This window comes from Pteropus alecto, unplaced genomic scaffold (assembly GCF_000325575.1).
Source record: "Pteropus alecto unplaced genomic scaffold, ASM32557v1 scaffold97, whole genome shotgun sequence".
NCBI lineage: Eukaryota > Metazoa > Chordata > Mammalia > Chiroptera > Pteropodidae > Pteropus > Pteropus alecto.
The window spans coordinates 3436295-3453695 of NW_006439713.1; the positions used below are offsets into that span (position 1 = coordinate 3436295).

General features: G+C 53.9%; 1 protein-coding gene across 3 annotated transcripts in view; it reads left to right on the forward strand.

Moving 5' to 3' along the window:
* The window catches only part of ERG (ERG, ETS transcription factor), a 174958-nt gene that overhangs the window by 112127 nt on the left and 45430 nt on the right, over nucleotides 1–17401 (forward strand). For all 3 annotated transcript variants that reach the window (XM_006916737.1, XM_006916739.1, XM_025050208.1), the window contains one exon: nucleotides 15959–16110. In XM_006916737.1, the coding sequence (XP_006916799.1) occupies nucleotides 15959–16110 (152 nt within the window). The remainder of the gene's footprint in view (nucleotides 1–15958; nucleotides 16111–17401) is intronic.

Consider the following 17401-nt stretch of genomic DNA (forward strand, 5'->3'; position numbering starts at 1 on the left):
GGAGGGGAAGGGAGAGAGAGCGGGACAGACGGGGACACAAGGACGGAGAGGGACAGCGTACTTAGGGCAAAGGGCGCCCAGACGGTCTCCGGCTGCTGGCAGCGACGGGAGCCGTGTCCTGGCCGCTGTCCCCCGTCTGGCCTCGGGCCTGCTCAGGAAGGCCAGCCTGGACTCGGGGAGGAGCTGAGAACAGCGCTGCAGAGACCGAACTCTCTGGTTTTTGCCGTGTTTTTCCTGAATTAAAAGGGAGGAGGGGGCGGGGAGGGGCCTGCTGTCCTCGGGAGAAGTGAGGACACCGTTTCCTTTGACGCGGGGCCGTGTGTGCTTCAGCGGCTGATGTCCGCTTGCACGCCCGGCCGGTCCGAGGCTGAGGGGTTACCCCTGGACTCCGGACAGGGGCGTGGGGGCTCTCATGAGCCTGGCCAAGAGGCTTCGGTCCCCAAGAAAGACACGGACTCCCGTGTTCCTCAGCCTAGGACCTGGGAAGGGACGCTGGTGGCCCCTGTCAGGCTGGTGCAGAGAGCGTCTCTCCTGGGAAGTGAAGTCATTTCTGGGGCGACTGGACAGTGTCCTTGCGAGCAAACAGGGAAGCTTTGCTCTATTCCTCTCTCGGACCCTCCCGGAATGCTAAGAGGGCCCAGGATGCCCCCTCGCAGGATGTTTAAGGGCAACCCCAGCTTTTGAAGCCAACTGCTGTGTTTTGGTGGTGGATACTGAGGGGACTCAGTCAGCCGCACTCGTCTCCGCATTGGTCTGTCGATCTGGGGGACCTGCCCGTGAAGAAGCTCAGCCGACTCCATCTGCCTTTGACCAGGGTCCGTCCCTCTGCCTCCGTGGAGGACGGCGGGTGTGGCGGGTGACAGGGACCGAGGGAGCTTCGTCACTCGAGGTGGCTTCCAGGCTTCTGTGGAGCTGAGCTGTGACACAGATGTCGACCGGTCACCAAGTGTCACCATCACTCCCCCGAGAATGCCGGGGAGACAGGAACGTGCCGCGTGTCACTCCCCTGTCGAAGTGACCAGTGCAGTGCCCCTGCCTGCCCATCCGTCCCTGAGTCCCGCCCGCCTGCTGGAGTGGAGCGTGGGGCCCGGCCTGCGAGGTTCCGCAGAGACACAACCACAGGGCTTCGAGAGGTCCGTGTTAAGGATTCGGCTCACACAGTCTTGAGGTCGCGGTGTCTGGGACGCGCTGGGCTCGGGTGGGAGTCCCCACCGCAGTCTAGACGCAGAGTCCCTTCTTCCTCAGATCTGGTCTTGGGACCTTCAGCGGACTGGGGGCGGCTCACGCACGGTAACGGGGCCGTCACCCTCACTGAGCGTCCGTGGAGCGTGGACCTCGACCACGCCTGTGAAATACCGTCACAGCAGCCTCTCGATGGCAGGTAGACGCGGGAGCCTGACCCCGGGTGCTCCGGCCACTGTTTGGCGGACCTGTTCCTTTCAGACCTCCAGACCAGCGCTCCCGGGCTTGTCAGTCCCAGGAATAGACGGGGCTCAGCCTGCGGGGCTCAGACAGCAGCTCCCTGGGAGCACTTGGGCTGCGACCTTGAAGTGCCTGAAAAGTGGGCGGTGAGGCGGAGCCTGCTCTTTGGAGCCCAGCGGGCTGCCAGAAGGCCGAGGATGAAGGGGACACGCCGAAGTCACCAGCAGGGCCAGGCCCGTGTTCTCTAGAGGACCGTCAGAGGCCAGGAGGCGGGGGGAGGGCTGCTGTGGATCGAACCGGCCTGTTTTGCCAGCTCTCTGCATGCTCTCGCCCATGTCAGGGGCAGCTCCATAAAAAGGGGCACGGACATGCACCCACTTTTTCATCCTGGGGACCTCGACTGGGCACCTGGCTGTCCTGACCCTGCCTGAGGTGCTAGGGACAGAAGGAGGGGTCACAGACATGGGGACCCCGCCCTGGGGGGTTCAGAACAGACATTGCAGGGAGGAGGTGGGTCCCCCGCTGCCCCCACGAGGACCGGCACAGGGGAGCGGCTCCTGAATGCCCCTCCTCCCCGCGCCCTGCCGAACCGGCAGTCACCTCGTCCTGCACCCGGAGGCCCCAGGCCAGGTGTGCCAGGGAGTCAGGGACGTCCAGCTCCTGGTCCCCAACTTGGCGGTCTCTTCTGATTGTCCTGGCGCTGAGCTTATGTATGGTGGGCTGTCGTGCAGCACCCATGCCTCCTGAAGTCAAGTTCAAGGGGGCTTTGCGTAAGTCGGAAGTTGGACTTCGGCTGCACCCCGTGGGCTGTCCCGTGGTGCCCCTCATTGCTCTTTCGCAGACGCCTCCAGGGGCGAAGCGTCCTCTGCGGCCTGGGCCGGAACACGGCCCTGCTCCTTCTGCATAGAACGAGGTCCACGCGAACGGCTGTTTGTCTGCCCCTACCTGTCCATTCCCCTCGGAGGAAAAGGCCAGGTGCTTTGGGAGGTGGGGAGAACTCAGTTCCCGGCCCAGGGATGGAATTCTACAAAATCTCAGCCCTGACGTGCTCACAAGCTCCTGAAGGGAAACGCCCCAGTCCGTCGCCACTGTCACATCGCTCTGCACAAAACAGTGGCAGGAACACAGGACAGAAAGCGGCCAATGCCTTGCAAGCCACCGGCACAGTCACTGAGGGGCCGACCTGGCTGCCGCCGCCGCAGAGGACACAGTTCTCGCCGACGTGAATCTAATTGCCCACGGCGTAGACACGGAACATCGGTTCTCGGCGTCGGCGGTCCACGGCGCCCTGCCTGTCCCTGTCTTCACTCCAGCCTCACATGCACGAAACCGCCCGTGTTCACACGAGGAGCCGTGTCAGCGTGCAGCCAAACTGGGCCCAGCTGTTTCCCGGTGCAGACACACGACGGGGCCCCCCTGGCAGCTCAGCGGCTGTCTGGCCTCTGGTGAGCCCCCTGCTGATGTCTTAATCCGATCTGAGGTTCCTAAGGCTCCAGCCACTGGAGACCGGCAGGGTAGGCCAAGAAACACACACGCGCACACACGTACACACGCACACGCGGTGCACGAAACTGCCTCCCATCGGAAGGCAGGCAGTACCGCATACAAAGCAGGTGGCTTTCCCTCCGTTTCGCAGACTCAGCCTAAATCCAGGCAGGTTGCACTGGGCATCACGGTCACCCTTTTACAGGTGATACAGATCCCTGTAGCCCACCTCGAGGTCACGGTGGCCTCGCTGGAAGCTCACTGCAGCTGGAGCTTGCTACGTTTCATGGCCTGCGGTGGTTCCTTCCCCTAGCCCAGTCTCCAGACCCCCTGGAGTCATGGGCTTCCTGCGTGATTCTGTGGGGAGCAGGTGACTCTCACAGCAGGGGCCCAGGACCAGCAGCACTAACACCTCCTGGGAGCTTGTTAGAGATGCCGATGCTCAGGCCCCGCCCCCCCAGGCCTGCTGACACAGGTGAGACTTAGGGGTGGAGCCCAGCACTCCGCGCTTTAACAAGCCCTCTGGGGGTTCCCGTGCTCACCAGTCTGAGAACCACTGCTCTGTTGAAGGATCCAGAGAGATTAAAAATGAGAGTCCGCGGTAGCGGGGTGGAGGTGGCCTGTAGTGGGAACAGCCCGGGAGGAAGCAGCTGTGGAGGGAGGCTTGTTCCAAGGCGGCCTGCCTGCCTCCCTGCACCCCCGCCCCCAACAGGGGCGTTCGCCTGGCCAAGCCTATGCGGCAAGAAGTGAGCCCATCGGGCCCTGCCTCTCTGTGGTCCGGGGAGGACAGTCACTGTGTGGCCTGCATAACTCCAGATAGCAAGACGCTTTCGACATAACTTAAAAGGCTGCCCCCTGCAGTGTGGTGAAGGGGGTTAAGAAGGGGCGTTACCTGACTGGGCCGCCTTGGCATCAGACTCACAAGTTGTGCGTGGAGTCATTCATTCACCTGGCACGTATTTATTGAGCACCTGCCCTGTTGGCAGACACTGTTCTAGGTTATCGACATACGGTCATAAAACATACAAAAAAAAATCATGCCTTACTAAGTGCATTTTCTGATGGGGAAGACGGCCGTCGAATGAGATAACTAATGAAAATATGCAGCAGGATAGGTCGTGGTAAATGTCGAGGGAGAAAAAGCAGAAGGGGGGGTGGCGGTTCTGGATAGATGGCCTGAGAACGTCACCTCCGAGAGAGTGACACTTGAATAAAGCCCCAAAGGCACTGAGGGAGAAGGCCTCGCAGTTACGTGGCAGCAGAATGTCCAGGCAGTCGGAGTGGCGAGTCCAGAGGCGCTGAGGTCAGCCCGCAGTGCTGGAGGGCTGTCCCGGCCAGTGCTTACTGACCAAGGCGGAGAGTAAGAGAGATCTTGAGGCCACTGAGGGACTCTGGCCTTCATTCTGAGGGAGCTAGGAGGTCACTGGGGGGCTGTAAGCAAGGGAGAGGTGTGATGTCACTCCGATTTAGCAGGCTCTCCCCTCACGTGAGGAGGGAGGGTGAGGCTTTCGTGACGGTGGCAGTGATGGGGGGAGTTGGGGAGAGGCGAGCACGCTCCGGATGTTTTAAAGATAGAACCGTGTGGTTTGCGGATGGATTGGACCTGGGGAGTAAGGAAGAGGGAAGCAAAGATGAGCCTGGGGGTGGGGGGCGGTGTGCCCCGAGTGAGGTGTGGACAAACCACAAGTGGAATCCTACTACCATTAGAGCCCAGGCCCCTCTAAGCTTGGCTCAGACACTGGTGGGGAGGGGCATGCACTTAGCTCTGATAAACACGAGGCAATGCCAAGGGCTCTTGCATCCTTGCCTGAGTTCAGAGGATCTTAATTTATTAAACCAGCGGTTCTCAACTATGATGATTGTGCCCATAGGTGACATTTGGCAATGTCTGCAGACATTTTTACTGTCATGGCTCGGGGATATTCCTGGCATCTAGGAATGGAGCTCAGGAATGATGCTCAACATCCCAAACACAGGACAATGTCCACCTCTGAAGGAGTAACCTGGCCCCAAATGTCGGCAGCGCTGGGGTTGGGAAACCCTGCATTAAACCGACATTTGGTGTTTCGTCTGCATCGTGCACTGCATTAGCTGCTCTGAAGATGCGTTAAGAGAAGCTCATGGTCCATCAGTGGTGAAAAAGATTTTGTAAGATCACGTGACGAGTACAAGCACAGAGGGATGGTCAGGACCCAGCCATATCTGGGAGGAGGACGTGACTCACTCCACCTGGACAGGAAAGACTCTGCAAGGAGGAATATTAAACGATATTTCTACAACACATCATGATTTATTTATATATAATGCGTCATCCAATTTCCTCATTAATTCTATGGAATGGCATTGTGACTGAACCCATCTTACCGATGAAGACCATTGAGTTTCCAAGTTCCCATAGCTGGCTCGAGTTCACCTATCGTAGGCCGTTTGGCTGCAGCCCTGTGCTCCTCTGTCTTCGGGGCCCCTCCTGAAGCTGGACATCTTTTCTGTGTTTTCTCCAGGTGACGGGCGAGGAACACATTCTCTCTCATCTTGTAAGAGGCGCTGACACCAAGCGCTGACCCTATTTTGATTTCTCGTGTCTATCACGTGTTTCTAAAAGATTTACTTTCATCTCATTTTATTTTGCTACAGCAGGTTGATTTACCTGTGTTCTTCTTTACATTCTCTTGATGAAGTGTCTCCAAACAAAGCCGCCTTTTAAAAATAGCAAGTGTAACAAAGAGACCCGCAATCTGAGCACATCAGAGACTCAGCCAGTGCTGGTTGGGCTGACATTGGAAGTAGAGAAGCCCGGTTTGGGGCGGTGGTTGTACAGGTATCCCCTTTGTCATTGTGTTGGGAGAGGCGCTTTGCCCGGCTCCCCCCTACAGAATGGAAGCTTGGCCGAAGGTCTTTTGCTGTCAGGTTCTCTCATTTTACGTGCGACGCTCAGTATCTGCTCTTTGAACATGGTCCGTGGGCACCGGTCTCTCTCCATGCCTTTCCACTTCGACTCATTGAGATTTGACTCCGTGTGTGTTTTCCTGATGTTTCCTATAAGACTTTATGTATTATTTGGGGACAGTGAAATTCACAATCGTGACCGTCTTTGCTCCTTTCGGCCCCAGGGTTCTGAATCAGACTGACGTAAATGCCTTCTCCTGGTTAATTTCGGCCACCTCTACGCTGTGGGGGGCCCAGGGCTGGAGACTTGGAATCCGCGGTTTCTCTGAACCGAGACGGTGAGGCGAGCGAGAGCATTGTCCTGCTTCTCAGGGGCTCATGGCTTCGTGGACGTCAGTCCATCGGGCTGCAGCCTGAGATGTGGCTTGAGAAGGCCTCGCTCGGAGAAGTCAGGATGGCGGGCAGACGCTCTGCGGCTGCCTCTGTCTGTCTGTCTGTCGGTCTTCATTGTCTGTCGGGATGTCGAATGACGGGTGCCATCTCGCAGCAGGAGAGACCCCAGGACCTGCGCAAGTGACTCCCATCGGGTCACTGTGGGTCTTGACAGTGGGCGCAGGGGGACGGCTTTGGCATTTTCTGTCTTGAAAGTGAGATTATTTTGGTTAACCGGAATTTACATAGCCCGTTAACGCAAATAAAAACCCAAAGCACCGTAATGGCAGCTGGGCTTAAGTCTTTCCTCTCTGACAAATGAAAGTGTTTCAAGCAAAAGAGAAAAATAAAGACAAATAACTCGAGAGAAAAGACACCACATCTCATCTTTGTCATGTAACTACGTGTAGAGATGTTATTCCGTAGAATATTTTATTTCCAAATGATGAATCCCAAAGGAATCCATTTATCCCAAGTTTTTAAGATTAAACGCGAGGTGGTCTCAAAGATAACCGCTTGCAGCTGGAAAGAGAAATAGATTCTTTAAATATGAAACTTTCTCGGAGAATCTTCCATGTCCCTTTCGGGGACAAAGAGCTCCCTGTTGGTGAGTCGGTGGTGACTTTTTAATTAATTGAGTCTTCAGCTGCATCAGAGCTTTGGGGAGGGAACGGGGCTGGTGGGAAGAGTCTGGCAGTCCAGGTGTAAGGGGCAAGATTTAGTGGGGGTGAAAGTCACACGCAGCTGTGCAGACAAACGTCTCCAGTTACAGCTTGAGCCTGGTGCGCTCGATGAATCACTGCCGAGCCCCACCCGCGCTCGGCCCTGGGGCCTGAAGCAGCTTTTCCACTGCCTCTGATTCAGAAATAAAACAGACCCACACATCACCCTGGAGCCCTCCACACAATTCCCTCCTTGTCTGGGGACCTAAAATTACCTTTCACAGCGGCTCACCTCAGTGCACGCCGTGAAACTCGATTAGGAGTTTCTTCGTTCAATTAGGGCTAAAGATGTGCTTTTAGGATTCTTAGGAAGAAAACCACACGGGAAGGAGTTGTGAGGGGTCCGGAATGCCTGCCCGCCGGCCTCCCCGGGGGAGGGGGGCCCTCCCAGACCTGACCGCTCCGGGGTCTTCGGGCAGAGCTGCCAAAAAAACCCTTTGGATGTCTCCCCTGTAGCTTCGTCACCCAGTCCTTCTTCACTGAAACTTCCCAGTAATCTAAAGAACATTTGGAAAGACAGTGACATTCTAATTAGCGATAATGAGCTAAGACTGGATGGGCGTCAATGTCAGCATGCTCACCCGGGGCGGTGCGGATCGGGGGTTGGGGCAGAGTGTGCGGGGTCAGGGACAGAAGCTTTAGCCACTCGACTGCGCGCACGAGGACAGTAGGGACACCGCTGTATGCCCCGCAGCACGGACAGAGTCTGGCGTAGAGACTTGTTCCATGTGCGTTAACCGGAAGCGTGAATTGAGGTCCAGGGACGGATGGCTGAGGAGGGTCTAGAGGGTATGGAGTTAGCCAAAGATGGCCAGGCCCAGGGACGGCTTCGGCTGCGCAGGGCCAGTGTGGATCTGAATTTGAGGGTGTTCTCTCCGGTAGCAGGAGAGAGGCCACTGTGGAAGTAAAGCCGGGGAACACTGGTCCCCACCCCAGCACGTGATGGAGAGCAAGGCTCGGGAGCCTGCCCCCGGGTATGGGCAGAACCCAGACAGGAAGCGGGGCGGGGCAGGTTTGCTGGAGGATGAGCAGCTTCGCCTCGACCCGCTGGAAGCTACGCGGGTTTCCCAGGTTCGCTTTTGTCCTGCCCTGGACTTTTCTCTAAGGCCCGGGGCCTGCGCTGACTGTTCTGAGCTGGGGGTGAACCACGGGTTGATTGCGGCTCGCGCGCTCAGTGCTGTCGCTCGCGGGCGCCTTCGGTGACATTCTGGGATACATGAAGTTCGTTCACACCCAGCACAGATGGCAGCGCAGGGCCCAGGCTCCGTCCTGGTCAAGCTAATGGCCACCTCTGAGCCGCTTCGCTGCCGGCTCTTTCCATGATGGAATCTGCTTTGCTTTGTACAGACTCCGACGTCAGAAAAACCAACGCCAGATGCCAAGTTTATTTTGCTTTTCGAAAACCGAAGACCTAATTTTAATTTCTCGGTACATTTTTACGGGCACATCACTCCCTTTCAAAAAAGAAAAGGTGTTAGGTGTGGAAACAGCTAAAGGAAGCTTGTGTCTTGGGCTACGTTCCACGCGACCTTCCAAACTTAGGTTGGCTCCTTTCCCAAGGGCCCAGCTTCCGTCCTGGGCCTCAGCCCTCTCCTCTCAGGCCCACGATCTGGGTCAGATTCATTCCCACAGGAACCTCCCCTCCGGTTCCTCCTCAGGCGTGGACGTCGGCCCATGCGCCATGCACAGCGCGCACCACGCCGAACACCTCAAAGACATTTCGGGGAGAAGCATGTGACACGCAACTGCAGATCAAGGCGACCGACTTTTAGTTTTCAAACCAGACTTATCACAATCCACACGTTTGTCCAAATGAGCATTGCCATCTTCGGTGTCCCCCGGCAGCTCCGCCTCGGCCCGCGCGGCTGCCCCTGTCACTTCTCGTGGGCTCCTCTCTCCATCACTGTGTTCAGGATATGCTTTTGCAAATACCCTGCAGCAATGAACCTGAGTCTCCTGCGGGTTCAATCCATTATGATTTTATGTCAGTGAAAGAGGCTGCTGCCGTGGAGTTAAAAGGTGGGGTCTTGTGGCGCAGCGGTCAGGTCCTTGGACCCAGGACCCCAGGGGTGTAGGTTCAAATCCCAGCTCCTCCACTGCTGGTCGTGGGACCTTGGGCACGATCTGTATCCATCCGCTCTGCACTTCACCTGTAACATTGACCTTGCGGAGCTATATGGATGAAATGAATAATGACAGCTGATTCATAGCATTTCTCGTGTGCGGGCAGCATCTTAAAAGCTTTACTCACATATTTACTATAATGTAAATATAGTAAATATAATATAAATATATGAAAAGAGTTTTGACTGTTTACTTCAGTGTGAACAAACAGTCAAATACTGGATAGAAAATGAACCACGTAAGGTCTGTGAATATGTGTTTTCCCACAATGCATTAGGTACCCTCTGAGGCAAAGTTGAGTTTAAAACGGAGCTATTAGAAGATCATAGAAACCAGAATATATAGCATGCCATCTCTCAAGATCTTTTAATTTTTTAAATTATTCTTTTGTCTTTTTTTTTTTTTTAACATGTCTTCACTGATTTCTCTGGCTGGCTAGTTCTTTCCAAAGGCAAGAAATGGCAAGGATGGAGGGCTGGCTGAGGACACACAGTCCCTGACTTCCGCAGCTACAGCAGCTGAGTGCTGTGTGCCTGCCTGGAGCACTGTTCTTTGTCACCAGCTCCTCCTGGCACTGTGTGGGATGTTCTTAGATCTGTTATGGGGTGCTGGGCAGGGTAGTGCTCCACATATCAACAAGTTCTTTTTAGGAGAAGCCAAGAGAGAATCTTCTGTCAAGTCTCAGCCCATGAAAAGCTTCGCTTCTGCTGAATAATTAGTTTGTTTTTATCTTTTTGGCCTCATGCATTGTAATGGGATGTGCTTCCCTCTTTGCTTTGGCTATTAGAAAGCTCAGAGATAAATTGATGTCTTACCTCCGACAACTATAAATAGTAAGCTTATTCAATGTGCTGATTTTACCTCTTGACTAATTACTTTTCTGCCCTTACGTTCTATTCACTTCTATTCTTTTGGTTACTTAGGTTATCATTAGGTCTTGCGTGTGTTTTTATAATTCACCTCAAACTTTACTTAGCTTGAGGAAGGGTAGAGGAATAAGATATATTGAAAACGACCACACCTACATATAACTATAACCCTGGAGCTACAGAGGAAAACGATGAAATCTCCTTCTTAGAAAAAAAAAACCCTTTAACACAGCTAAACACCGGTTCGTTCATCAAGAAGCTTCTGGAGAGTCGTCCTGGGGGCTTAGGAAGGGAGTTTCTTCCAGCTGTCTGCTTCTGCGACCCTACGAGAACCCAGCCGGGTTTGCAAACGCGTCTGACTTCGCACCCGGCTTTAAGTTTGGTCCACCTCCCCGTTTATTTGCTGTTCCCTGCCATGCCCCTTTTCCATGGATTCCCAATGCTGGCATGTTTTTAGGAGGCCGGTGCTCATGTTCTCAAGTCCCCTGAACTTAATTCTCCGGATGACATTTAAGAGTGACGAGTTCACTGAGATTCAACAGGACACTTTAATTAGGCGTGTGTCGCCAGTTACCAGGGCACGGGCACCCACACCCCATCGTTGACATCACGAAGGTCGAGAGACCTTCTACAGCGTAGAAAGGCCTAGGGTGTCTGTAGCAACGCTCAAATGCCACGGGAACCTGCGAGATGGCTGCAGAGGCCGAAATGCTAAAGCTGTGTGGTCCCAAGGCCGTTACAAGCGACACACCCAAGTCCAGCGCTCCAGCTGCCCGGTGCCTTTGCGAAGTTCTTCATTCCGAGCCAGCCTTCCATTTCGGGGTGACCCTGGCCCATGGTGCGATTTCTCCTCCTGTTTCAGAGAGAGGCAGCTGTCTTCCCAGCTCTTGTCCCTCTTACTGAAGCCTTGTCGTGTACGGATCGGTCAAGGCCAGTGTTTTGTGGGTTACGAATAGAACCCAGACCTGAAAACACAAATTCGAGAATATGGTTAAGACACAATAGTTTTTTATTCGTTTCATTTTATTGCGGTGAGAGCACTTAACATGAGATCGACCCTTTGCGTAACAAAAGTTTGAGCGCATGATACATTACGGGTCACTGAAGGCACAGCATTGTACGACAGACCCTCTAAAGCTGCTGCATCTTGCCGGACTGGAAACGCGACGCTTGTTGGTTACAAACCCCCCACTCCCCCTCCTCCAGCCCACAGGCAGCTACCACCCCACTCTCCGATTCTCTGAACTTGACCGCTTCAGATATATCAGCGGAATCATCAAGTGTACTTGTCTTTCTGTAACTGGCTTATGTCACTTAGCATAATGTCCTCAAAGTTCATCTATATTGTCATATATTACAGAATTGCCTCCTTTTTAAGGAGAATAGCATTCCATTGTATGCATACCCCAACGTTTTCTCTACCCATTCATCCATCAGTGGACATTTAGATTGTTTCCACATCTTAACTCCTCTGAATAGGCTGTAATGAAGGCAGGAGTGCTAATATCTCTTAAGGGTCCCAATTTCAGTTCTTTTGGATAAATATGCACAGGTGGGATGGCCGGATCATATGGTTATTCATTTTTAAAAAATTTTTTCAAGGAACCTCTACATCGCTTCCCATTGCAATCCACAAGGGTTTCAATTTCTCTATATCCTCACCAACACTTATTTATTTATTGTTTTTACAATAGCTATCCTGACAGGTGTGCAGTGATAGCTCATTGAGGTTTCGATTTACATAATAACTTTCGTGTGCCCTTAAAAGAATCTTTGAGAGGAAACACCTCGAGCCACGCTTTATTTGCAATGAAGAAATTTATGCCCCAAACAGGAAAACAGAGACATTTCATATTCGCCGAATGATTATCCACTTAGCAAGCACCTAATGAATTACCTTAGAATTTTCACAGAAACTGCCAGAAATCACCCATGGGAATCTGAAGAATATAGTAATTAAAAGGATGCTGTTTGCGGTGTGCATTTCAAAAGCAATGTGTTGAGCATCCAAGTTCAATAGGGAACACGTGACCTTCACTTCCAGGTAGGGCTGGGTGCAGGTGGGACGCCAAGCTGTTTGTGGGAGGTCTCCCCTGGTGACTCGTATGCCTCTGAACACAATGACAGCATGGCCGCAGTGCGGTCAGCAAGCAGGCCGACGTCCACAGCATGCATCTTTCTTTATCACACCTGGGCAAGGAGCTGAAAATATGTTTATTGTGAGGCTTTTAAGCATACGCTTTGCAGTTCTCTAAATCACGTTAGGATTTCATTTTCTTAGAGCAGCGTCTAAATGGATGCCCTTGAAAAAATGTTCTCCAGGAATTGCCTGTTTCTTACGTGTTCGTATACACGTCCTGGCTGTGTCTCACATCTGCATCCTGGGGACAAATAGTCCCCGGGGCTAGGATGGCATCCTAGAATAGGAATGGCGCATGTCCTGCAGTGCATAACTTAACCCAGAGTGACATGTGGGTCAAGGAGTTCTCGATGCTTTTCTGGAATTCACATCGACTTTACCTTCTAAAGGGCAGCGTCTTCCCCTGGCTTGGGGCGGGCGCTCCCGGCAGGGGATGGGAGCACGGGCAGTGAGTTCAGGGTGTGCAGCTTGCAGCCCCAGTTCTGCCTCCTCCCGCCTCCGACCCGGAGCCAGCCCCTTTGCTGCCGTCTGCACCTCTGGGAAACCCAGGTGATGTCGGCACCGGCTGCACAGGGCTGTCGCGAGCACTGGCGACTGCAGAGCTCTCGGGACAGTGCCCACACGTACCTGTTGCTCTTTTGCTGTTAGAATTTCCAAGAGGAAGACCAAGGGGAAATGACCGAAAAGCGAGACTAGAACACTTGAGTCCCTTTAACCAGCATCCGTGGGATGCCCGCTGAGCCCAGCCTGTGGCCCAACGGGGTGATGCTCTTCCGTCTCCCAGACTGGAGATCTCCTAGATGTATTACAAAAACTATTTGGAATGATCAAAACATGGTTCCATTCTGTCTTCCCCTGAAGCTAAAACAAAACGTGATGGGAAAAAAAAAGGCTATTTCGTTGTCTTTAAGATGCAAATTTGGAAATAGGGTGGGATGTCTCATGTGGCTGTTTCTTACAATGAAGGCTGAGGCGGGAAAGCTTAACGAGATGCATTATGTCTTCTGGTTGTAAGATGAAAACACAGGAAACTTATGGAAAATTGCTACTATTTTAAATACTTACACGTAGTTTTGGAAAGGTCTGGTAAAAATGCCACTGAATAGCTCATCGCGTCTCTGGATTTGATGAGGGATCTATTCTGAGACTGTGGGAAAATGGTCGTGATCCATGCCTAGAACGCCTGTCCTCAGATATGGAAATAAAACTGTTAAGAATTAGAAGAAAATGAAAGAGTTGTTCTAGAAGGATCCATAACCCCTAGTTTCCCTGATTTCTCTAATTCTGTGCATCTCTGGGGCCGTTACCTTTTCAGATGGTTAACCGCTCGGCTAGGGAAGGAAGAATCGAGGTGCCTGGTGCACAGCAGGCGCTCAGTAAAGACGGTCTGGGTGGACAAGTGCATGGACGCCTGTGAATGCTGCTCATCCTTGACTTTACAGTTGTCACTTGAGTTATGCTCATCACCTAACTCACATGTGAAGTCTTTTAAGACCCAAGTCCCTTTAACTCACTTCTCTAGTAACTTCTGTCCTTAAAACAGACCAAAACATACACTCCACTCAACTGATGGAATTTTCCAGAGGGATAGGAAGCTCAGTCTCAAGTGAAGACATTCAGTGTTTTGATATTAGGATGGGTCTTTTAGAGATAAATGCTTCAAGCCAGGAAAAACAGCACCAAGAGGAAATAATGCATGTGTGGGCAGCGTTGGAAATATAGGGGAGCTGCATCATGGGAACTCACGTCGTTATTATTTTTAAAGTTCCTTCGTGTTTGTACAGCTGCGAGGGTGCCACCAAGCAGGGCTGTGTGTTTCCAGGCCCCGGGCGGCGCCTGCGTCCTGGGTAGCCCCGGCCGTAACCTCCATCCACAGACAAGACTTCCTCATCGTCGGCTCCCTGCATCAGCACCAGACACGTAGGCATGTGATGCTGAGAACAAACCTATGTTCTCAAAGCCCCCAGATGCTGAAGGAATTTTTTCCAGGGCCTGCAGCCCAAGCCTGCCCTTCCTGTCCACACCCCTGCTGTGGCCTTCGGGTCTGGACTAGCCTTCCCTGTCCCACCCCAGGCCTGTGCCACCCAGAGAGTGCCCTCCCGCCTTGGGTGCTTGTGACCTTCTCAGACCTGAAGGTCAAGTCCAGGCCGTGATTCTGCAAGGCGACAGCAGAGCTCCAGCTAACCGAGTGGGCGGGAGACCCACACACACACACACCCCACCCCGGGGCCTCCGCTGTTGGAATGGAAAGCTAAAGTCCAGTGGGGCTTCGTCAATTCTCGAGAAAATGAAAACTCACCTGCTGGGTAGAGCTGGAGAGGCAGTTTGTAGAAATCCACCTTAGAGGATGGAACTCAAACATTAGGACCTCCCTGCCAGAGCAGTCCCGGGCCAACCACCTAAAAAGCCATTGACATATTTTTGTTCCTGGTTCAGCTGAATTTTCTATTTGAGGTTTCCTTATTAGATATGATTTCACCATAACTTTCAAATCTCAAAAAAAAAAAATCTTTTTTTTTCCTCTTCCAGAAAGGAAGGTTTGTCTTTATCCAAATGGCCATGGCTGCCTTACCAACAGCAGCTCTGGGGGCTGTTACCCCGGCGCCAGCAGCTGAGCCCTATTTTTCATCCACACAGCTAGTTGCACACCCCCCATCCCAGGGTCCTGGGGGGCTACCGGAGTCCTGGGGTGCCTCCCGGGGTTGGAGGAGGTCAGGCCCACCCCCTCCTCCGCTGTCCCGCAGGCACCTGAGCTCGGCACCTTGTGAGTCTCAAAGCTCTGTATCTAAGGATCAGCCGCAGGAAAGGGGCTTTCTTCCTGAGGTTCTGACAGAGAGGGCGCTGTTCTAGGCTAAACCTCGCTGAGCACTCCCAGCAACGTGCGCGTGGCCCGCTCGCTGTCACGCTGAGCGCCCTCGCGTCCCCCCCAGCACCATGTGCGTGGCCCGCTCGCTGTCACGCTGAGCAACCCTGCGTTCCCCCAGCAACGTGTGCGTGGCCCGCTCGCTGTCACGCTGAGCGCCCCCGCCCCAGCGGCTGTGTGCTAGGCTAAACCTCGCTGAGCACTCCCAGCAACGTGCGCGTGGCCCGCTCGCTGTCACGCTGAGCGCCCTCGCGTCCCCCCCAGCACCATGTGCGTGGCCCGCTCGCTGTCACGCTGAGCGCCCCTGCGTCCCCCCCAGCATCCATGTGCGTGGCCCGCTCACTGTCACGCAGCGAGAACAAACTGCAGTTCTCCGTTCCCAGCACGTTTCCCACCCGTTGTTGCAGACGGGGTTTGGACACGAGTTTCAGGAGGAGCCGGCTGAGCAAACAGAAGCCAGGTGGCAGCTTTGCTCCCCACACGCCCGCTCTGTGCTTCGACCAAGCCTAGACTCAGTCGTGGTCAGCTCGGCAGCCAGAAACAGACGCTGTGGTCTGGGCGATATCAACAACATTATTTCTCACAGTTTGGGAGACTAGAAGTCCAAGGTCAAGGTACCAGTAGGGCTGGGTGTCTGGCGAGAGCTGTCTCCTTGGGTGACAGGGCCACCTTCTCACTGCGTCCTCACAGGACGGGGAAGGGGAGCTGCCTGGTCTTCTTCTTGTGAGAAGACACTCATCCCCTAGGTTGGCCTCACCCTCGTAACTTCATCTAAAGGGTGAAGGGTGTCACCTTCAGATGCTGTCACATACGGATTAGGACTTCGCCATGCGGATCTGCGGGAGGACGCAGACGTTCAGTCCCTAACCGGCCCTGTGTTTGCGTCTTCTCTGTCCTCCTGCCCCCCTCGGTCTCCGCCCTCTTCCTTCCTTGGTTCTCTGTGGCGCAAGAAGCCTGGGGCAGCGTGTTTTCCACTGGGCACAATGATGGAAGAATTTACCTTCTTCTCCTCCAGGAACTCCCCCGACGAATGCAGCGTGGCCAAAGGCGGGAAGATGGTGGGCAGCCCGGACACGGTCGGGATGAACTACGGCGCCTACCTGGAGGAGAAGCACGTGCCACCCCCGAACATGACCACGAACGAGCGCAGAGTCATCGTCCCAGCAGGTCAGGTGCTCACGGCCCCCCCTCTGCTCCGCCCGCAGACCCCGCCTTTCTAGAGCAGCCTGGAACTTTCTCTTCCTGCTGGTGGCGTCGGCCGCCCTCAGTGGTCTAAAGCGGTGACTGTAAATGGAAGCCAGCAGGACTCGGTCCACCTGTGATGAAATGTCACTGATGTGCGTGCGTGTGTGCGTGTGTGTGTGTGTGTGTACGCACACCCGAAAGAGACAGAGAGAGGGAGAGACAGACAGACAGACAGTGTATGCACACCCGAGAGAGAGAGACAGAGACAGACAGACACACAGACAGAGAGAGAGAGAGACAGAGAGAGGGAGAGACAGACAGACAGACAGAGGGAGACAGAAAGAGACAGAGAGAGACAGACAGAGACAGAGACAGAGAGACTGAGAGGGGGAGAGAACTGTCCCTGAAAAGTGACCTTTCTGGGGAGCAATTGCCCTTTCTCTGAGATTATCGAGTGTTAAATGTCCTTTCTTTTGTGAGGTGCTGTTTCTAATCGATGGTAGCCTCGTTGGCGTTTTCAGCCATGTTTTCACCTGCCAGAATAATAGGTCGGAAGCCGTATATTGCTTGTTCTTAGAATCTAAAATTCTAGCGGTCACTGGCCTGTGACACAGATTCTGAGACCCAGAGCAGGTTTTACCAGAGCATTAGTTCTAAACCCAACCCAAAGCAGTAACTCTGAATTTAGGAAAACGCCAGGAACTCATTTCCTTAGCAGAGTGAAAGGGAACAGGAAGAATGACTTAAACGCTCCTCGGAGAAAACGTGTGACGTAAACCTGAAAACACCATGGTGGCAGCGACAGTCCCCGCCCCGTGGGCCTCGCTCGTGCCGGGCACGCTGTCAGCCGTTCGGAGGCATCGTCCCGTGCAGTCTGGGGAACAGGCATCCTCGTGGCCACCCTGACGAGGAAGACGAAGCTCCCAGAGGCCAACGGCCTTTCCCAGGGGCAAACGGTGAGGAAGAGGTCGCATTGACGTTTGAACAGGTCTGCCCAGATCCTGCATCCTCTCCCTTTAGGTATCAGATGAAACCTCAGTTCCTTATAGTGACCCCTGTGGGCACTCATTCCGGACATCTGGTCACCCTGCCGTTCTGTGTCAGGGGCTTGAACTTGCTGTCACCTCAGCCTGCAACCCTTGATTCCAGGTAGCCCCATCCTTCAGGCTCCATGCGAGCATCTCGGGGAGGACCTCCCTCACCGTGCCCTGTAGGGTCAGTCCCCACTCCGCCCCTGGCACTCCAAATCCACCACCCCTCACACAATTATCTG